This window comes from Anguilla anguilla, chromosome 13, assembly GCF_013347855.1.
Source record: "Anguilla anguilla isolate fAngAng1 chromosome 13, fAngAng1.pri, whole genome shotgun sequence".
Classification (NCBI taxonomy): Eukaryota; Metazoa; Chordata; class Actinopteri; order Anguilliformes; family Anguillidae; genus Anguilla; species Anguilla anguilla.
The window spans coordinates 7,909,829-7,931,796 of record NC_049213.1 but is presented as its reverse complement, the minus strand read 5'-3'; the positions used below and the strand labels follow the sequence as shown (position 1 = coordinate 7,931,796).

The window sequence follows — 21,968 nt, the reverse complement described above, 5'->3', positions numbered from 1 at the left end:
CTTGAGTGTAAAAGACATTTTCAACAGTTATTAACGGAAATGCAGGAGCAGCGTTAAGTGTAAAGTGGAAAAACTTGTGCAGTTAGAACATTACTTGGCGTGTGCATTCATGTGCTTAGCATAAGTGCATTAGATGCGTCCCATTTGTTGAATAATCAAAAGTGTAGGGCGCTTGATGTACACTTTATCCAGATTTACGCTAAAACTGCTCCAGAGCAGCATTTGGCCAAGTACACAGACCCACAATGCCCCAGGTTGGCAATGTTTATTGTTGATGCCAGTTATGATGTATCGGCTTGTGTTTTTACTGGAGGAAAATGCTACTGAAGAAATATCAACGCAAGAAAGATGTTTGCAAAGATGCAAATGTTGTAACTTTATGTTTTATTCATACGGTAGCATTATGATGGTATTGTTAATTTGAATATAACATTTCCAAGCTTGGTTAACTTGTCTGTAGTTAGCAAGCCACATCAAGCCTTCCACTGCTATTACTAGCAATTAATAGCAGTGATTACAATAAATTATTTGAAATAGGGACTATGGCACAAAACGTGTCCCAATTGTTAAAAATAAATTAAATTAAATAAAAAGATCTGAGCACTTGGACACTTAATACATACTTGCACACTATATGCAAATTTACGTTCCACATCACAATACGTCACCAAAGTGCGTAAGTAATGTCGAATAAGTGCACTTAGCCAAGTGTGGAGAAATGGGTCAATCCAACTCGGTTGCATGGGTAGGATAATTTACCATTACGTCCTCCAACCACTAGGTAGTGATCTCTAAATAATATGTTATTTAATGTCGAAAATGAGATATTTTAGGAAAATAAAATATTGGAGGAAATCGTGTTAAAATTGCACAGATGGTATAATGTATGTATTTCACAACGTTTCAGAATTTAAGAACGAAAAATAAAAACGTTCTTGTAAGGTTGTGTAATTTACCAGGGGGGGAGGGCGCGACCTAAGCGGCGGAAGCCCTCACTCCGTTAGAGAAGAAGATGGCGGCCCTGCGAGCGGTGGTGTCGACCGGTACCGGGAGGACTCTCCTGGCCGCGCCGAAAGCAGTCCATTCTTCCCGGGTAAGATTGTGTAGACCTCGGTGATGTGGTTGTCTAAAATGCTTGGAAGTGTCTGTTTTCGGAATTCAACAGGGAAAATGACTGTACCATACGTGTTCTGAGTCAGGATAGTGGCGGGACAAGGTCATTTGAGGATCCCCCAAAATACACCTACTTTCCCAGTTACTACTAGTTACAGAAGATAGCTAGTTATCGGTTATGATATGTCATATTCCCAGTTATCAAAATTAAGGGAAACGACATGATTGTATTTGCTACTACGTGTAGAATAACGTAGTGTATTTAGTAGGTAGTATGTGGTTAGCTTGCATGAAATTTCTTCTTACTGTGAAGAATCCCTGACAACGTTAGACTAGTTGTTTTGATTGACGGTATGAAAACGTACAGTCTTGCAAGCTAACGTTGGAACCTAACGTTATACAGACCCCCTAACATTATTTCAAATAAAATTGAATTTTACTCGTGTGCTGGCCTTGTCAGCTAGCACTTAATAATTGAAATTATTAAGACGTACCATAATTTCTATGACTACAGATGTTAACTGCCCTTTTTTTGTTGATTTTGACGTACCCTAGCTGTCTATCTTATACGCTGTTGTAGCTTTTAGGATTCAGCAATTGCTATGAATGGTGGGATAGCAATGTATAAACCGGCAAGTTTGACAGTGGCCAAAGTTGATAACAGCTGACATATCAATGACATGAGAAAATAGGTGTATAATTGAATTCTACTGCTGGAACACCTGTCAAATGATTTCAGTCATTGTGCAACGGATTATATCACTAACCTTACTAGGACAAGGAGCATTATCTGAAGTATGTGATAGCAAAGTATTACCGTTTCAAGACGACGCATGACTCAAATTGATTTGGAATATAGAGGACAGGTGTTAACTGAGGGAAAAAGGTAACTTGGAGTTTTGATTTACAGACCGAAGCAGTTAGTGCTTCCCGTACAATATGGGGAAGGTCACTGGATTATACAGTGTCGTGAAAAAGTATTTCCTCTATTATTGCACCCTATTGCACCAGAGTAAACACAAAAACACACTGTATTAGTTACTATTTCATTTATTCATTGAAAAGAAATTATCAAACATCACCTGGATTATCCCCAAGCCTTCGGAAATATTGTTCTATGGACAGTTGAGTCAAAAGTGGAACTTTTTGGACGACATTGGGCCCATTATGTCTGGCATAAAGCAAATACAGCACTTCACTGCAAGAACATCATACCAACAGACAAAATGGTGGTGGTAGTGAGATGGTGTGGGGATGCTTTGCTGCCTCTGGACCTGGATGACTAGCCACTGTTGAAGGAACCATGAATTTGCTCTGTACCAGAAAATTCTTAAGGAGAATGTCCAGCCATTTGTCTATGAGCTGAAGCTGGGTTATGCAGCAAGACAATGATCCAAAACACAAATGCAAGTCCACATCTGAGTGGCTGAAAAGAAACAAAATGAAAGTGGTGGCGTAGTCAAAGTCCTGACTTGAACCCAGTAGAGATGCTGTGGCAGGACCTGAAATGAGCAGTTTGTGCTCAAAAACCTACCAGTTGGCCTGAATTAAAGCAGTTCTGCAAGGAAGAGTGGGCCAGCATTCCTGAACAGCAATGTGAAAGTGATGCAAAGTTATAGAAAGCATTTGGTTGCAGTTATTGCTGCTGGAGGTGGTGAGACCAGTTATAAAGTTCAAGGGGGAAAATTACTTTGCATATGAGTGATATGGGTGTTTGATAATGTATTTCATTATATAAATGAAATAATAATTTTTAAAATGCGTTGTCTATTTACTCAGGTTTTTTACATTTTGTCTTAAGATCTGAAACCATTCAGTGTGACAAATATGCAATAGTAGAGGAAATCAGGAAGGGGGCAAATACGTTTTCACAGCGCTGTACAGCGTAAAGTAAAACGTTCACCATGCCGAGTTCATTTGTTTAATTCTGACTGTTGCCCATCTTCAACATTATGTTGGATAAAAATCTTTCTTTCCATTTGAACTCCTTTAATTTTTTTAATATATTGTTAAAGGTTTAAGTTCGATATTTATTCTTGTTTTATGTTGTTTTCAATACTACAGTAAGCCCTGGGTCCTATTGTAAAAAAAAAAACAGCGGAGAAGTAAGGTAGGTGCTCTTGGAACTAGGGGAACAAAGCAATAGTAAAACACAACTGAGATGACCCTCCAGGCACTCTGAAAGTACTAAAGGAAGCAAAAGGATTCATTTAAAAACCATTATTATAATGGCTACTATTCATCATTATTATTACAATTTGACATTATAATGAAGGCTTTTTAATTAATCCTTTTCTTTCCTTTAGTGCTTTTGGTTTTGTTTTACTGCTGTAGTAAACCCTGTTGGTTACCATGGGGAACTAACTCATATGGGGTCTCTGTCTTGCGCAGGCCAGCATGTCGTTTTCCAGTCTGTCTCGGGGAAAGAAGGTGGCCCTGTCCACCCTGGGGGTATTGGCAGCAGGGGGCGCTGGTCTGGCCCTGGCACTGCAGCAGTCCGTGAAAGCCTCGGACCTGGAGCTGCACCCGCCCTCGTACCCGTGGAGCCACGCGGGCATCCTGTCGTCCCTGGACCACGCCAGGTAGCCCCTCCTTCCTCGCTCGGCGAATGTCACGCCAGCCGTTTCCCGTGGCAACGCACGCAGCTACACTAGAGCCGCCGTCATGTGATCGCTTTCGGGAATGGAGGTCGGCCTGAACACTAACGTATTCCTAACTTTGGTAGTGATGCAAAATGGTGACAAAATCTGAACGCTTTATCGATTGGAGTATATAGTTAGAGTGGCCTTATTTTTGAATGGCTGTAAATGCTCTCAGTTGTAAATTAAGGATGAAGAATAATATCGGTATTGCAGCAGCACTGGCCGATAATAGTTTAAGACAAATTTATCAGTATTGGCTTGATGCTAGGATGATAACTGATACGGTGGGCCCCCGATAATGTTATGGTGGGCCGAACGCATCGGAGTCGACACATTTCATGTGTTGTTCATGCTGTATATTTAGTGGTGTCATGCTCAAAATGTAGACTACTCATAGTCATCTGAACCCATTTTTACCGGCCATTGCTCTGTGACCTACAGTGATGTAGGTATGGCGAGTCAAAGTGACAGAGTCGCGCTAATTAGCCCAAACTTCGTTAGACGATATCTCCCCGATTAAAGATCCGCGACGAGTGCGATTTCGGTTCCAGGGGTTTCTTGTAAGACCAAACCGACCTGCCATATCTCATTCAAATTTGTGACGACGCGGTCCAAAAGTGTATTGAATTGACCCGGACTTACTCCCCACCAGCCAAACGTCCAGAGTAAAGCTCTACAGAGCCTTTTCTAGACTCACGCTGTCTGTTCAGAGTCATCAGCAGAAACCCCCCGACGGTAATACCTGTGCTCCTCTTCGCCGCCAGCATTCGCCGAGGGTACCAGGTGTACAAGCAGGTGTGCTCGGCCTGTCACAGCATGGAGTACCTGGCCTTCCGCAACCTGGTGGGCGTGTCGCACACAGAGGCCGAGGTCAAAACCCTGGCCGAAGAGGTAAGCGCCGGACCGGCCTCTGGCCACTCCTCCTCGTGATGGAGTTGGGTTCTGTTCACCTCGACCAATGGGGTGGGGGGACATAGAATGGGCGGAGTCAATTGAACAGGCAGGAAGAGAGTCCTTCATGTATCAAATAGAATGTCCATTTTAAACCTCGTACCGCCAGTGTAGTTTAGACTTTACAGTATGTTCGGACTGCGGATGGACTACAGACAGCTTACGTCCTTGCAATTTTAGAAGTGGTGTGATTCTGTCTTTTTCGTTAACAACATCCTGCAGTGTCTACAAATAAGGGCAGTGATTTTTCAGTATTCTTCAGCATAAGTTCTGGAGATTTAAGATTTTGCAAATGCTTTGCAAAGCGACGTGATCTCATTTGTCTGTCTTTGATATCAGTGCCTGCTCACTGATTCTGTCCTCCGTAGGTTCACTGGCATTGTTTAGAGTTCTCTTTTTAAAGAGCTGCGCATTTTCACAGGACTGAATAGAATTTGCGTCTTCAGTTTTGTACTGTGAGCTGCGATGCCATCAAATGCGTAAAAAAAAAACAAAGATTGTCAGGTCTGAATTGGGGTGTTGGTACAGATTAGTATGGCGATATCAGAAGCACTGTTTCATTCTGGCACTTTGCTGAATTAAATTCTAGGGCCATTTTGTTTTGTAACCCGGGAGATTACAGCAGTCTATGCAACAGAAAAAAACTACATAACATCCGAACTGTTCCAATTAGATGCTGGTCTTACTGAGTGCAATTTCCATTACTTTGTTGACCAGGATTTGAATTGTGAAGCTACAGTGGGCCAGGCTGGGCCAGGCTGGGCCGGGCTGGGCTGGGCTGGGCTGGGCTGGGCTGGGCTGGGCTGAGCTGGGTTGGGCTGGGCTGGGCTGGGCTGGGCTGGGCTGGGCTGGGCTGAGCTGGGTTGGGCTGGACTGAGCTGGGCTGGGCTGGGCTGAGCTTTGCTATTCAGTCTCTGTGCTGCTCAGTTACAGTTAGTACGTCCGGGAGATTGCTGTTCAGTCTCTGTACCGTGCTCCTCTCAGATCGAAGTGGTGGATGGTCCGGATGACACCGGAGAGATGTTCACCCGCCCGGGGAAGCTGTCGGATTACTTCCCCAAACCGTACCCCAACGGCGAGGCCGCCCGCGCGGCCAACAACGGGGCCCTGCCGCCGGACCTCAGCTACATCGTCAACGCCAGGTGCTGCGCTGGCTAAATACGCTACTCGGCTCGAGTGTCCGCGTCCTCCACGTCTCCATACGTCTCCTTATTGCTTTCTTCGTTTATTTGGAAGGCGCTTTGTCTGAAGAGTGAAAGAAATGTATAAACAGTGCGTTGTTAATAACATTTTTATTACTATTGTTATTATTTTTTGTTATTATTATTACTCACGCTGTTGTTTCTGACGGGCTCCCTGCAGGCACGGGGGGGAGGACTACGTCTTCTCCTTGTTGACGGGGTACTGCGACCCCCCCGCAGGAGTTCAGGTCAGGGAGGGGCTCTATTACAACCCTTACTTCCCGGGCCAGGCCATCGGCATGGGCCCCCCCATCTACAACGAGGTTCTGGAGTACGACGATGGTGAGCGTGCGCGGCGGGGGTCTGGGGGGGTGGGGGGGGACTCCTGGGTTATAAGCGTGCTATTGGGCCGTTCGGCTGCGGCTGCAGTCACATGGCGCTTTTTCCCGCAGGGACTCCGGCCACCATGAGCCAGGTGGCCAAGGATGTGTGCACCTTCCTACGCTGGGCGGCCGAGCCGGAGCACGACCAGCGCAAGCGCATGGGCCTGAAGGTGAGAGCGTGCTCAGTGCGAGATTTCCATGAGCGCTGCAGTAGAAACAGGCGAGTTCAGTGACTTGTCACTATGACAGGTACGGTAGAGACAGGTGTGTTCAGTGACTGATCACGGGTGCAGTAGAAACCGATGTGTTCAGTGACTGATCACTATGACAGGTGCAGTAGAGACAGGTGTGTTCAGTGACTGATCACGGGTGCAGTAGAAACCAGTGTGTTCAGTGACTGATCACAGGTGCAGTAGAGACAGGTGTGTTCGGTGACTGATTTCAGGTGCAGTAGAAACAGGTGTGTTCAGTGACTGATCACTATGACAGGCACAGTAGAAACAGGTGTGTTCAGTGACTGATCACTATGACAGGCACAGTAGAAACAGGTGTGTTCAGTGACTCATCACTCTTTAAACCCATGTCTCCTCTACCCAGCTGATCCTGGGTGCTGCCATCCTGACCCCGCTGGTCTACTACATGAAGAGGCACCGGTGGTCCGTGCTGAAGAGCCGCAAGATCGCCTACAGACCGCCCAAATAGAGCAGCCACGCTCGCCCACGCCTTTCAGCTCCTGGAGTGTATTTTATTGGTCTTTGTGCACATTGAATGAGTAGCGGTTTTGAGCGTCAGGGTGTCTCTCCAGACCACGTTCTTCTCTGCTGGGGGGGGGGGGGGGGAGGAAGCATTACTGGCAACGGCGTACTTGTTTCACTGTAAAGCAAATGAATCATCAAAAGACAACCATTTGACATTGTCAGTAGGCGGCATCTGTTCTGTTGAGGGCAACTCGAGTCAATGCAATCTTCCTGAGTCCGTGAACTGTCCTTTCTTGAGTTCACTTGTGTAAATATTTAATATACAGTGGTATACCTAATAAAGACATAATTTAACCCAGCCTTCCTGAAATTACTTCCGTTGGGGTTTCACTCTGCTAGAGTGAGCCAGTTCAATCTCACATTAACATTGCATTCGTTTATATTAATTTAGCGAATGCTCTTCTCCACAGTAAAATAGAATGCAAGTGCATCCACCGGTGCCTGACCTGCGTAATAACATAAAGCTAGCAAGTGCAACATCATTAAAGCACAAAATTGAAGTGAACGTACGCAAACATGGAACCGTAATACAAATAATGAATTAATATATCTGACATTCATGTGAAATCATAAAGCATGATATTAGATAATGTCTGGTGTTTCTACTGTCTGAATTTCCATGGGGAACTTAATTCCACCATCAGGGGGAGCCAGTACACCGGCATCATGACTGGGCAGTGTCCGAATCAGCAAGCTTGCATACTATTCAGTATGCAACTTTTATATTTTGTAGGCAAATGCGCTGATTCGGATGCTACCTGGAAGAGGTGACCTTTGTTAGGAAGGCGGAGTCAGACACCACAAGTTTGCAAAGCAGGGGGGATCTGGCCTGGGTTTATGGTCCTGGCCCATAATAGCCTAGGATTGAGAGCTCCAGTACCAGAACGAGGAGCTGTGTAGAGCAGGTGGTGAGGGAAGTCCTGCATAAACGATTCTTCAGACCTGACTCACAAGTAACGCATGGGAAGAGGAGAGTCAATTTGTAAATAAAATATTCCGAAAATTTAGTGGAGGCTGCAGTTCAGATTTAGCTAAAATAACACTCTGAACCTTCTGCTATTTATTAAATGTTGTGATTGTGACTTCACAGTGTTCTCCAATTATTCAGTGATAAGAAGAGGTGGAGCTGCCTGAATCCCAATGACATCACTTCAAATGGCCTGGCAGATTTGGTTTTGTCACATGAATTACAGACTGCTCTAGTTATGAGGGTAAGAGGGTACATACGAAATGATATCTTCACTTCAAGAATTACCTTCACTGGGGTGTACTGAAATTCAGTTTAGCTATTTTTACAGCAGGCACAAGGCAACACTTATTGAAGGCACTGTTTTGACAAATTAGGCTGTAACAGGATTCTAGCCAATGGGACTGTCCATCTATTGCCCTTAAAAAAAAACATGCTCTTATGCCTTGCAGATAAAGCACTACTGGCCATTCCACACATCTAGAACATAAGAATGCATAATGTGGAAAACGCTACTAACCCATCTAGAACGTCTTATTCAGAGTTCAACATGAGAAGATAAGAACGCGTAATTGTGAGAATTGGTCATTCAGTCAGTTTTGGCTCATCATTTACCTGCAAACCAGACGTATAAAACGTGTATTTTATGCATTGAATTTCACTCGGTGGTGAAACTTGTGCCACTCATCGCGATCTCAGGATTCCGGAGAGCAGAGACAAGCGTGCGCTCTCCCGGAACGCGTTATGTCAGAAACCGTATCTTCGTGCTTTACATGACAACATTATAAACATTATAAAAATAACATTATAAACCTAATGCACTGCCCCTCTTGTACTGAACATGAATGAAATGAGAGGTCCGTGACCTCGCTTAACTGCTTAAAATAAGTCCTGAATATCTAGGTCACCCAATGGCAAGGGCGAGGGTATTTTCCGAGGATAAGAAACAAGTATAGCTGTAGTTTTATGGCCTGGTTTCAAATAACAGTCAGGCTAATAATTTATTATGTCATATCCTACAACTTATAACCAAACATTAACAGCTGGTCGCTTTGCGTTCATACGGAAAAGGACCACGGTCGAAGTTGACCTCATACGCGGTGGTAGTTCATTGGCTTATTCAATGCCGGAAGTGCGAAAGTGAGATCGGTCATGCTTCCGGGTTTCTTCCAAGCTGTGTGAAACAGGGGAAAGATGGAGGCGTTGAATAAGCTTAAACAGTTTGACGCTTACCCCAAAACTCTGGAGGATTTCAGGATCAAAACATGCGGTGGAGCCACGGGTGAGCCAATGGGTTGTTAGGTTACCCGGTGTTTTATCATTGCAGCACTGCAGTGTGTGTAGAGCTATCAGGCTAGTACGGAGGGAATTAACCATCAACATCATCGCTACCTGCCAGTTATTGAGACCCAAATATGACGCTATTTATGAATGAACTTATGAGCAATAAGCTGATACATGTTTTCCTGTTTTTCAGTAACCATCATTAGCGGGCTAATCATGTTGTTCCTGTTTTTCTCGGAGCTGCAGTATTATCTCACGAAGGAGGTAGGTCGTTGTCAGGTAGCATGCTTAGCGTGGACAGTTAATAATTCGTGTATTATAATGTCACTGTGTTTGGACTGCATGTGAACACAGCTTTAGCCCTATATAGAATATGAACATCGCATTGAAACCTGATCGTCTGATAATCACAATAACCACAGACATAGCTGCACACCCAACACTAAGTTATGTATGTAGCTAGAGAAGTTTGATCGCTTAGCTCACATGGATGTAATGTCAAACTAAAAGATTGTCCTGGTGATCGTAAGCTACTGAGTTTCACACGAACAAGACGTGCACTTCTCAGAGCAGTGGATTTAGGTTAACGTAAACGCAGGTAGTTTATCTATATTTGAATGTGTACGCATGTAGGGAACTTGGGACACTTTGTGGTGGTAAAAATTCAATCTACCATAGTCAATGCTGATTATGTTGTTTTTTTTATTTTTGTAGGTCCATCCAGAATTGTATGTGGACACATCACGTGGAGATAAGCTGAAAATCAATGTTGATGTCATATTCCCCCATATGCCTTGTGCATGTAAGCATTACATGTTTTTGCAGCGATGTCAATGAAAACATAACCTGACTTTGTAGCCCTACACCCAAAAACACACAGTCCAAGTAAGCGTGGAACTGGTTAGGGAGGAAACCCTGTTTGAACGGTCATATGTTGACTGTGTGAATCCTACAGAATCCAAAAACTTTCTCAGTGTTTTACGTGTGCTTGTGTGTTTGACTTCTCAGTGGAGGCTAGTCTCGCTGGGTCAATATTATAATGCCGGTGTAAAATGTTTGCATTTTGTTTGTCTGGCAGACCTAAGCATTGACGCCATGGATGTGGCGGGAGAGCAGCAGCTGGACGTGGAGCACAACCTGCTCAAGCAGAGGCTGGATAAGGACGGGAAACCCGTCACCTCCGAGGCCGAGAAGCATGGTGATTTATGGGGTCCAGTAGGGAGAGAAGCACGGTGATTTATGGGGTCCAGTAGGGAGAGAAGCACGGTGATTTATGGGGTTCAGTACAGAGAGAAGCACGGTGATTTATGGGGTCCAGTAGGGAGAGAAGCACGGTGATTTATGGGGTCCAGTAGGGAGAGAAGCACGGTGATTTATGGGGTCCAGTAGGGAGAGAAGCACGGTGATTTATGGGGTTCAGTAGGGAGAGAAGCATGGTGATTTATGGGGTCCAGTAGGGAGAGAAGCACGGTGATTTATGGGGTTCAGTAGGGAGAGAAGCACGGTGATTTATGGGGTTTAGTACGGAGAGAAGCACGGTGATTTATGGGGTCCAGTAGGGAGAGAAGCACGGTGATTTATGGGGTTTAGTACGGAGAGAAGCACGGTGATTTATGGGGTCCAGTAGGGAGAGAAGCACGGTGATTTATGGGGTTCAGTAGGGAGAGAAGCACGGTGATTTATGGGGTTTAGTACGGAGAGAAGCACAGTGATTTATGGGGTCCAGTAGGGAGAGAAGCACGGTGATTTATGGGGTTCAGTAGGGAGAGAAGCACGGTGATTTATGGGGTTCAGTAGGGAGAGAAGCATGATGATGATGATGATGATTATTATTCATATTAATATTGTAAAATGTATTTAAACAACATTTTTCATAAGACTCATTTGCAGCCGGAAGTTCTTCACATAAAACAATAATGCATAAGATATCATGAAAGATTTACTTTCATTAATGTAATTGCCATTTCTAGATTTAAGGTTTACAGTTTTTCTATTGTTGAAACTATGGACTGTAAGCTGTCTTGTAAAAGTCTGCAAATGCTTGATCATGCTTTTGACCAAAATTTCTAACATAACGTTACATAACATAACATAATGATGAGAGCAGTCCAACAATTTTTGCCATTTTCCCACCACTAAAGTGTGCCTAGTTTACCTGCAAACTAGATAGTATCAAGCACCATATCAAGCCTGGTCTTGAAAACCCCCAGTTTAGAGTTTCTCCCTCTACTACACATTATGACCTTATAATGTTTCATACTTAAAATGATCTATTTATTGTTGCGGCTCTTTGAATCACAGAATAGGTTGAACCATTTTGTCCTGTTGGCCATTTGCTGATTTTAGCCAATCAGAGCGAAGGGCAGTGGCTTTTGATTGGCAGTGTACGGTAGCCCTGCCCTTGGCCTCACTCTGACTTTTTTGTTTTCACCGTTGGCATTATTTTTGGGCATTTAGCAGACACTCTTATTAGCAGATGCTCTTGTTAGCAGATGCTGTAATTGGCAGACACTGCCTGCAGAGATGTTGGACACTTCTGAGGCTCCTGTGTTCTTGCAGTCCTGGGGAAGGAGGAGGATGGGGAAGTGTTCGATCCCAGCAAGCTGGATCCGGAACGCTGCGAGAGTTGCTATGGAGCTGAAACGGAGGATCTGAAGTGAGTGTCCTGTCTGCGGGGCAGCCTGTGGGAGCGTGAGATTGCTGATCCAGGAGCTGTTAGATCTTTGGGCTCATCGTGGAGAACGGTTGGGACATGGACAGTGGAGACCTGGTCCTAGATCAGCTCTCCTGGACTGAGATGCTTCATTAACTTGGCCCTGGTCATTGCTGTAGGGCAGAGGAGATAGACTTGAAGGGAACTTCACTTCCTGCTCCACTGTTGCACTGGGGAAATAGAGTGGTCTGTTCAGTTCAGCCTGAGGCATTTGTCACTGCAAAACAATGAGTGGTAGAGCAGTGGGTCCAGCCCTTAAAAATGTTTGTGGAAAATATTTGTTTTTTATAAAATAAAACCTGGAGGTTTGAGGATTGTGTCTGTTGGGGTGGAAGTTTAAGGAGTGTGTGAGGGTGGAAGTTTGAGGATTCTCAGGGTGGATGTTTGAGGATTCTCAGGGTGGAGGTTTGAGGAGTCTCAGGGTGGAGGTTTGAAGAGTGTGTCTCAGGGTGGAAGTTTGAGGATTCTCATGGTGGAGGTTTGAAGAGTCTCAGGGTGGAGGTTAGAGGAGTCTCAGGGTGGAGGTTTGAGGAGTGTCTCAGGGTGGAGGTTTGAGGATTCTCAGGGTGGAGGTTTGAGGAGTGTGCCTCAGGGTGCAGGTTTGAGGAGTGTGTCTCAGGGTGCAAGTTTGAGGAGTGTGTCTCAGGGTGGAGGTTTGAGGAGTCTCAGGGTGGAGGTTTGAGGAGTGTGTCTCAGGGTGGAGGTTTGAGGATTCTCAGGGTGGAGGTTTGAGGAGTCTCACGGTGAAGGTTAGAGGAGTCTCAGGGTGGAGGTTTGAGCAGTGCTGGTGTGCTCTGCAGGTGCTGTAACTCCTGTGAGGACGTGCGGGAGGCGTACAGGCGCAGGGGCTGGGCCTTTAAGAACCCCGACACCATTGAGCAGTGCAAAAGGGAGGGCTTCAGCCAGAAGATGCAGGAGCAGAAGAATGAGGGCTGCCAGGTCTACGGCTTCCTGGAGGTGAACAAGGTACCGCAAGCAGAAACGCTGCCTCCTGTCTAACACGCTGGCTCCCATTCAACACGGTTTCAGCCATCTTAAAGTACCGCTTGTGCACGCATGTTTATCATACAGGATACTGTCATGGTATAGCCCATACGCACGCAGCACTTAAATGACCCAGTCTGTTAAACATGCGCTTGTCTCAAGGTATATCACACATGCATGTTTAACAGAGGCTAGGTCCTTCTATACACGTCAGTGCTTCTGTCTAAACCTTGCCCTTCTGGTCTTGTAATGTGAACTTGCCTGTGTACATATACATTTACCTTAAATATAATATTTTAGTATAATTACATTAGCAGTGTTGCAGAGTGGTTAGGAAACATGGCAACTGGTTTTATGGTTTGATTCCTAGATGGGAAACTGCTGTTGTGCTCTAGAGTAAGGCACTAAACCCCAGTAAATATCCAGTTGTGTAAATGGATTGTTTGTAAAAATGTGATCTGTGAAAGTCATTTTGGACAAGTCTGCTGGAACTTAGAAATGTTAACATGCTATATTACGTAGATGTTCTGCCTAACAGGTTACTTTTATCTGGCAGGTCGCAGGAAATTTCCACTTTGCTCCTGGAAAGAGTTTCCAGCAGTCTCATGTTCATGGTAAGTCCTGCATAGCATAGCGCTAGCATAGCTTACCGTAACATTAGCTTAGCCTAGCATTAGCTTAAATTTAGCTAAAGTTCAGTGTCCTTGGTTATCCTCTCCAGGGAAATTAGACTTATTGAGCTCCCCCCTGGCTGATGGCCCTTCAAGAGTACATTCCTGAGTGTACTGGGAGGCCAGCTATCTGACTCCCTCCCCCCCCAAATGTGTTCTAAAGGCACAGGTGGGCTTCAACTATGTCAGGGCTCAAGTACTTCTTTAGGCGGTTTTGGTCACCGGGCCTCAGGGTATGACATCACTAGGTTTGCTTTAACTTGCGAAGCATGGCTCAGACCGGCCGTTGGTACGGGCCGTGTGAAAGTTTGCAACAAACCCCCCCCCCTCCTCTGGAGCGGTAAGTGGACTGCCCTGTTCTCGCACACACCATAGATAGAAAGTAGTAATCTTAGGAAAAGCTGCACGTTCATATCTGAAGTACCCAGAAATCTTATTTAACCCTTCTTCCTATCCGCTTCTCTAACATTCTGCTGTTCGTCCAATCAGATTGTGGTAGATTCCAGCGCCGCAAATTAATAGGGTGCAATAAACGATTCTCCTGCATGTTTCCGTCACACAACACTAAAGTTAAAGGGCTACCTAACACTGTGTTTATATTTAAGCTTGTAGCTACCTGCTTTTAAACACAAGAGGCTAAAATCTACAATCTGTTGCAATGCTGACTGGCCTCAGTAAATGAGTCACTTAGTGGCAGATTCACAAAGGAGGACAACTTTGTATTAAGGCAACGGATTGTCTGATTTTAATGTGGAATCAAAAACCCAGCAGAACCTGTGGGTCTCTGGGACCAGGGCTGGGGACCCCAAAATTAGAGACAGAAGTGAAGTTGAATCCTATTCACAAATCCTCAGATCCGATTCCACTTCCAGCTGAGTTACTCGTTTGTGAATCTGCTCTGTGATGTGACGGTGCGGTTTCTTCTTTTCTTTTCTTTTTAAAGGGCTGCTGCAGATAATCATTAGGGTCACTCAAATCAATGTTGAATTAAGTAACAAGGTATACACAGTCCACTCTGTTACAAGCTGAAGCCTTGAAGTGAGTAACTGGTCTGCAAAAGCACCAAAGTGTACAGAGTTGCAGTTCGGACTCAGTAGCCTGGTGGACCCATCATACCCGTCGTGGTCTGAGCGGACGCTGGCTTAACCAGTGTGTGGTGACCTCCCCGTTCTTCTGAGAAGCTAGCCTTGTGCAGACTGCCAAAAAGCTAACAGGGGAATGGTCTGTTTCCACAGCTTTAATCTGGACCCCCCCCCCACTCTGCCCCCCTTAAACTTCCCGCTGCCCTTGAAGACATAAAGAGACCTGATTTTACTGAGCCCCCCATCCCTCAGCTCTGCATTGGAACAGGCCATGATGGCGGATCCTTTGCAGTGGGATTCTCAGTAAAAACAGGACTGACCCACTGTGCTCCTGGGCGGGGGGTTTCTGTTTTCCCCATGCCGTGCGCCTCATAGTGACCTTATTTCTCTTCTTTCCGCAGTGCACGCTGTGGAAAGTAAGTTGATCTATTTTTTTCCCATTTTTAAAAGAATTATTTGTAAAAACCCATAATATCCCCCGCAAATTATTGTCAGTCACTTCAAAAAAATAAAACTCAAAAAGTACTTAATTATTTAATGCCATTCTGACCAAGTCTGCATTTACCCTGTTACTTAACTGTGAAAAAGACACCACTAAACTGTTTGAGCATTCTGTTGCTTTTAAAATTTGTCTTTAGCAAAATAATCAGCTTGTGACTGTTTGATTTCACCTGCAGTTCACATTTATTTGGTGAAGAAGCACAAATCAAAAGCACTAAAACCCTCTTTCTACTGTTTCACACTTGGCAAATCCTATTCTCTCTGCACCACTTGCACCCAATTTCAATTCAGCCCGACGGCACAGTTTGCGTTTTTAATTCGACAGCGATATCGTTTCGCAATGGACAAAAAAAAAGTAAATGTTCCGTTTGCTTTCGTTGCTCCTGAACTCCTGAAAGCACAGATCCGTGAATGACCATTGACATCGTCACTGAAACGGCTTGTGTTTCTTTGCAGTTCACGACCTGCAGAGTTTCGGTCTCGACAACGTAAGTAGCTACGCGAAACGCGCACTTCCTTTTCGTCCGACGGTACGGTCGGTCCGAAGGCGGTTTGGCGAGCTAACTGATGTGCTTCTCGTCTCCGGCAGATCAACATGACCCACTTCATCAGGCACCTGTCCTTCGGGCAGGACTACCCCGGGATCGTCAACCCCCTGGACGGGACAAACGTCGCCGCGCCTCAAGGTTTGCACTCGTCTTTTTCCTCCCCCTCTTTCTACCGAAACCAAGCGGATGCTATGATATTAGCGTGGTCGAACCCTGACGCTAAACGGAGAGCATGCGCTCGTTACTCTGAAGACGCGTGGGTCCTGAACAGTCACTGTATTTGGACATCTGAAATTAGGGACATTACTAACCCCCTTAGAAAAGAGCTGGGTGGCCCAAGCAGGGCTCGAGGCCCTGTGAATGATGTATATATATATTTGTTTTATAAGCGATTTGTCAGAGCGTTTATTGGATCGATTTTTTCCCAAAAACCACAATCATGTACAGAGAGTATTGCAGGGTGGTGTGTGGTGCAGGGCAGTGCCAGAGTCTTGCATGCTGTGGGGGTTTGGGAAGGGGTAACATCAGCACCGGATGCCCATCCCGATGGCCATGAAGGTGCCGAAGGTGCCGCCGCTTTGCATCATGGTCTTTCCGACTCCTCCCATCAGCTCCCTGCCCCTCATGCCGATCCTGTGGGGAAAGGGAAGGCCGCATGCTCAATGAGACCGCACTCAGGCCGCGCTTCTGTTCAACACGATCACGGTGTCAAGCGCTCACGCTCCCCACACACACGTTCAACAACACTGCAGGCTGGCCCAACCACTGGCAATCGACAAGACCATACATTCGAACCCACACAGTCAAACCCACACACTCCCCACGCACGTTCAAAAAGACTGCACAGTCAAAGCCACACACTCCCTGCACACGTTCAACATGACCACACAGTCAACCCCACACACGTTAAACAGCCTTAAAAGCAACAGCTCGCTTTGGGTTTTGCCAGTCTACAAGTATTCTGACATTGGCCATAAGTTAAACTCATTGTACATCACTTTAGATAAAAGCATCTGCAAAATAATTGTGATGTAATGAAACAGTGGGTTCAGCAGGTTTCAGTAAAGTAAGAAGCAGCTGACTAACAGCACCACTGACAGTGGGCAGCTTGCAGTCTGTGAGTTTGGACCTTGAACTGTGCGAACAGCAAAGCAAAGGAAATCCTGCAACCAGTTTCCAATCCAGCTAGGTATACAGCACTTTTAATTTTGCGTGCTGAACTGCCTGTATTTGGCTGGTTACGTTTTTTAACCAAGTCTACCTGGGTGAACCGTAGCATTGACGCTTATGCTGTTATAGCCTCGTTTCCAGATGAGCAGGCGCGAGAAATGCGCAGTAAAATCTCACCTCAGACAGGAGAAAGTCCCGAACATGGCACCTGCCGCCATCCCTACAGCGAATCCCATCATGAAGCCCATCTTAACTCTGTCAAAGCAGTTGGGCTGAGCCTGTCCGTACGGTCCTACTGCCACCGGCATCTGTGGGAACGAACATAACTATTCATTACGGCAACTCTGGTCGTTCTGAAATGCACGAAGTTTGCGAGGGCACAAATTGTATTCTCTCAAAATCCAATAGCTTAAATGCCATAAATCAGCGTATTTAAATAATTGCATGCTCGGTCATCTACGTGTCATTGTCCTAAGGAGTTAATCACGATCCTTTCCATTATGGTTAGAAAGCCCACTACTTCATAACACTAGCTATAATCTTGGTATACATAATTAGCGTGTAGACGTACGTGTTAGCAAGATAGCTAGCCAGTCTGCTAACAGTTTCAAAGTCGATTTCGTTGACAGGAAGCATGCTAAATGTATTTACACCGCATACAATTCAGGAATGCTTTGTTTACGAGCGTAACGTTATGTTCACTCCTTTATGACTCATGAATATTCCGTGTATATACTAGTATATTAGTATTAGCTTTCTACCGACATTAGCAGGCATGTCACCTCGCTCTGGCCTTGAAAACAGCAACTCCAGTTACGGCTCCGCTTTCGATTATTTTGCACCCACTATTATGAGTTCAAAATCTTACCTTGTCTTCCTAAATGTTAGAGATTCCTTTCCGCTCCCTTCGACGCAACACTTATTCAACCTGGACTATTTACACACTCGCGCAAGAACAAAGCTCAGTTTAGCAGGACTCCATGTCGTGAAGGAAGTGGCTTGTTGACTTACACCCCTATCACGTGGTTGGGGTGCACTGGGAAACCGACAGGTTTTATTGGAGCGCCCTCTGCTTGGTGCTAAGCGGCAGTGAATAATTACAAACGGTAAATTCCACAGCTGGGAGAGATTGACCGTCAGTAGTCCTTGGTTACGCATTCTGTTCACAACTGCATCATTATGCTGTTTTGTTTAGTTGCTGTTTTGCTTACAGAATAAATAAGCAATATTTTTTGAATGATGATTTACTGATATCTAGGAAGTTGTTTTTTTTTTTAAACACACCTGATTCTACTTGTCAATGTGCTTAGCAAAGACTAGTGGTTGATTAGTAGACTCAGGTGTGTGCACCCACACTGGCCCTTTCTGGATAAGACTGGGGACCCCAGCTCTAAAACATGAAAAGCACCTAATTAAGAAAAATTAACAGCCTGTTAAAATTCTGGGATTGCAGTTGAAGTTGGAATGAAAACCAGCAAAATTGTCATCTCTCTCCAATACGCAGATGTCAGGCTGTGTGTGTGCATGTGTTTGGAGGGAGAGCTGGGGGGAGGGGAGGGGTGGGAGGTGATGGATTTACATGCTGCAGCTTTAAGATTGTACAGTTGCAGCACATGTCCATTAAGTTCCTAGAGGGAGTACAATCTAATTACAGCTTATGGAGACCATTTGCCATTTACTTGCATTGTATATTGTCAAGGCCTCTACCATCTCTACTGCAAGTGCTTGTTGCTTTTCCATGGCAATTCTGGGCTTTTGGCATTGCTTCCATCACACTTTATCCCCTTGGTCTCTCATTGGGCCAGTCAGAGTAAAGGGGGTGTGGTCAGGGTAAACAGGCGTGGTTATAGTATGCAGCAAGAAGTTGGCAGCTTCAAATTTGAGTGTGATGTTAACACCAAGGGGGCAATGGGAAGGAATTAATGGGAAGGAATTCATATGAGGTTGGCATCTTCAGGTTCCATGAATGGACAAGCCAACTAGCCTTGGCTTGAAGCTGTAGGGACAAACTCTTGTAGCTGAGCTTGTAGCATAACCTGGCTGGCCTGAGTGGCGTTCTCTGAGACCTTCATTGAACTCTGTCTCCTTTTAGCTTCCATGATGTACCAGTATTTTGTGAAGATTGTACCAACCATCTATGTAAAAGGAGATGGAGAGGTGAGTAGACTGCTAAGGTAACGTGTAATAATTTTGTTTATGGGTTTTCTCACAGTGAGAAAATTTATCTTCCACCTTCATAATACAAAAATGTTTATTTGAGCTCAGAATTATATTTGTGGTGATATATTTCACCCCCACTTCTTGAGTTCAGGCAGCTAGTTCAGAATACTTGACTGAGAGAGGTTTTTGAGATTGTGTGAATGTGGTTGAGAGGTTCACTTTTTCTTTTATGAGTTCATAACCTCTTTGTGCCTTTTCTGTCTGTACATTACTGACTTTGGGAGCATCTTCTCTGTCTTATGTTCTGTGTATGATTGACAGGTGGTCAAAACCAATCAGTTCTCTGTAACTCGGCATGAGAAAGTGGCCAATGGGCTGATTGGGGACCAGGGGTTGCCAGGAGTGTTTGTGCTGTATGAACTCTCCCCCATGATGGTCAAGTTCACAGAGAAAAACAGGTACACTTCCTCTGTCAGAGATTATTTTAAATATTTTATGTCTGTGATTCTTTAGGGCTTTCCTGGTGAGAGATGTGTGTGTGATTATTTAGTATCTGCCTGGCGAGAGAGTGGTCTCTGATTCTTGTTGTCTCTTTTTTAGGTCCTTCACCCATTTCCTTACAGGAGTGTGTGCCATCATAGGGGGAGTATTCACAGGTATGTCTGTCCCTTGCGTGTTATTTGCTTCAGTACTGACACTGCACTCTTTATGTACATATTAGGGTGACTTAGTAAGATACAAATACAATAAGATACAATAACTGTTGGGGAAGCACAGAGTCCTCTAGAATACGATTGCATGCTGTAGCGTTAAGATCAGCCTTCACTGGAACTAAGGGGCCTAGCCCAAACCATGAAAAACAGCCCCAGACCAAGGGGTGTCCAGATACTTTTGGTCATATGTATATCATTTTTTTTATTTTTATGCGCTGCTGTTAAATATATTCATAAAGTTCAGATATTGTAGTATATTCTATTTATCTATTTGTGTTGGGGAATGTTGGTATAAGAGGCAGATGGTTTAAGGTGAGCCGCAGTGGTGTCACAGGTACAGGTGAATACGACTCTGTGACGGGTCCTCTGTCTCTGGAGCACGTCTCTGTGCTCTGTCCACAGTGATGTCACAGTGATGTCACAGGTACAGGTAAATACGCTTCTGTCTCAGTAACTCTGTGCCCTGTCCACAGTGATGTCACAGTGATGTCACAGGTACAGGTGAATACGCTTCTGTCTCAGTAACACTGTGCCCTGTCCACAGTGATGTCACAGGTACAGGTGAATACGCTTCTGTCTCAGTAACTCTGTGCCCTGTCCACAGTGATGTCACAGTGATGTCACAGGTACAGGTGAATACGCTTGTCTCTGTGCCCTGTCCACAGTGATGTCACAGGTACAGGTAAATACGCTTCTGTCTCAGTAACTCTGTGCCCTGTCCACAGTGATGTCACAGTGATGTCACAGGTACAGGTGAATACGCTTGTCTCTGTGCCCTGTCCACAGTGATGTCACAGGTACAGGTGAATACGCTTGTCTCTGTGCTCTCTCCACAGTGGCCGGGCTCATCGACTCGTTGATATACCATTCGGCGCGGGCCATCCAGAAGAAGATCGAGCTGGGGAAAGCTTCTTAGGGGGGAGGAGCCGGACCGTCAGCCGCCGCAGAGAACCGGGCGCTACCTCGCGGCCTCCACGAAGCGCCACCCGAGAGGCACACTGACACACGGACGGACGGACACACGGACGGACAGATCGATTCCCAGCTTCCCCACCCACAGACCAGACTTGACGGACGGCGCCGAGCTAACGGACACGGTCTCCGCCTCTCTGTCGCCCCCTGCTGTAAGGCCGGATCGCGAGGTGCCCACGACTTCAGAGGCGTCGCCGGTTTCATCTGCAGACACGGACACGTGCACCCGTGGGTTTAACGGAAAAAACCGTCCCTCGTTTTCCAGAAATCGCCTCCGCTTTCCCGGTCCTGATGGGCTTATTGAACATTTTTCCTGTTTTTTTTTTTCTTCTTCTGGAAATGTAATCTCGATGCCCTTATTTTTTTGTTCCTGCGCTGATCGGGTTTTCGTTTCAGTTTCAGCGAATCAGCGTGTGCGCCCCTTTTCCGCATCGGTGTCTCGAATTGAGGGTTTGGAGACGCGAGGAGGGAGGACGTGTCCCGGAGGGGGGGGGGGGGGGGGGGGGGTTTTGGCGGGTGTTGGGACATAATTGGAAGCTGTGTGTTTTCGAGTCGTTGGGAAGACGGGGTCACGTCTGGGTTTGGGTTGAACCACAGTGCGCTTTGTCCTTCATTCTCAAAACCATAATTAAGAGTGTGCAGCTTACGTTGTTCATTACAGTGACTGCAGTCCACAATTCTGCATGATTATGAGTATCACTGGTACCTTTTCATTAAGTCAGAGGTAACCCACATTGCACAGGGAGAGGGGGGGGGGGAGGGGGGCTGGGGGCAGGTGTCGCTGTGTGGTCCTGTTTGTTATTTCTGTTGTGTTTATGGCACCCGAAGAGCCCCAGTCTGGAACAGGGGGTGTGTGTGTTGTCTGGAGGTGTGGCTGGCTCAGGTAAGGGCTATACACAGGTGTGTGGAAGAGATGTACATATGTTTTAATTTACGTTTCTAAAATGATTAAATAAATGTGAAAAAAAACAAATCGGTACTGTTTTTATTTTTGATGATAATGCTATTGGAAACTTACATATATGCCTGCTTTCTAGGACCAGGATTTTTCCATCACTAGGATGGAATGTAACAACAACTGCTTTAAAAAAGCAAACTGAAATTCTCTTATAAAGATTTGTAACTTTGTTTAATTTTTTTTTTAAATACCAGTTTAAACTGGTAGCTTATAGCTG

General features: G+C 45.4%; 2 protein-coding genes across 5 annotated transcripts; both read left to right on the top strand.

The window, feature by feature from the left end:
• Nucleotides 1-949: 949 nt before the first annotated feature.
• LOC118210559 (cytochrome c1, heme protein, mitochondrial) lies at nucleotides 950-7,326 on the top strand. Its single transcript, XM_035386829.1, has 7 exons — nucleotides 950-1,093; nucleotides 3,505-3,695; nucleotides 4,520-4,646; nucleotides 5,691-5,848; nucleotides 6,069-6,229; nucleotides 6,340-6,440; nucleotides 6,868-7,326. Exons 1-7 carry the CDS (start codon nucleotides 1,013-1,015, stop codon nucleotides 6,970-6,972), a joined length of 924 nt encoding a protein of 307 aa, XP_035242720.1. The 5' UTR covers nucleotides 950-1,012; the 3' UTR covers nucleotides 6,973-7,326.
• Nucleotides 7,327-9,114: 1,788 nt separating this feature from the next.
• On the top strand, nucleotides 9,115-21,027 carry ergic3 (ERGIC and golgi 3). Of its 4 annotated transcripts, XM_035388713.1 has the most exons (14): nucleotides 9,115-9,277; nucleotides 9,473-9,543; nucleotides 9,994-10,081; nucleotides 10,358-10,477; nucleotides 11,839-11,935; nucleotides 12,793-12,958; nucleotides 13,533-13,590; nucleotides 15,131-15,145; nucleotides 15,687-15,718; nucleotides 15,820-15,916; nucleotides 19,041-19,105; nucleotides 19,430-19,566; nucleotides 19,709-19,764; nucleotides 20,658-21,027. In XM_035388713.1, exons 1-14 carry the CDS (start codon nucleotides 9,190-9,192, stop codon nucleotides 20,735-20,737), a joined length of 1,170 nt encoding a protein of 389 aa, XP_035244604.1. In that variant the 5' UTR covers nucleotides 9,115-9,189; the 3' UTR covers nucleotides 20,738-21,027. The 4 variants fall into 4 exon arrangements, with proteins under 4 accessions (XP_035244604.1, XP_035244605.1, XP_035244602.1 ...); XM_035388714.1 differs by lacking the exon at nucleotides 15,131-15,145 and having other exon boundaries at nucleotides 20,658-20,737; XM_035388711.1 differs by lacking the exons at nucleotides 19,041-19,105; nucleotides 19,430-19,566; nucleotides 19,709-19,764; nucleotides 20,658-21,027 and having other exon boundaries at nucleotides 9,116-9,277; nucleotides 15,820-17,901.
• Nucleotides 21,028-21,968: the final 941 nt, after the last annotated feature.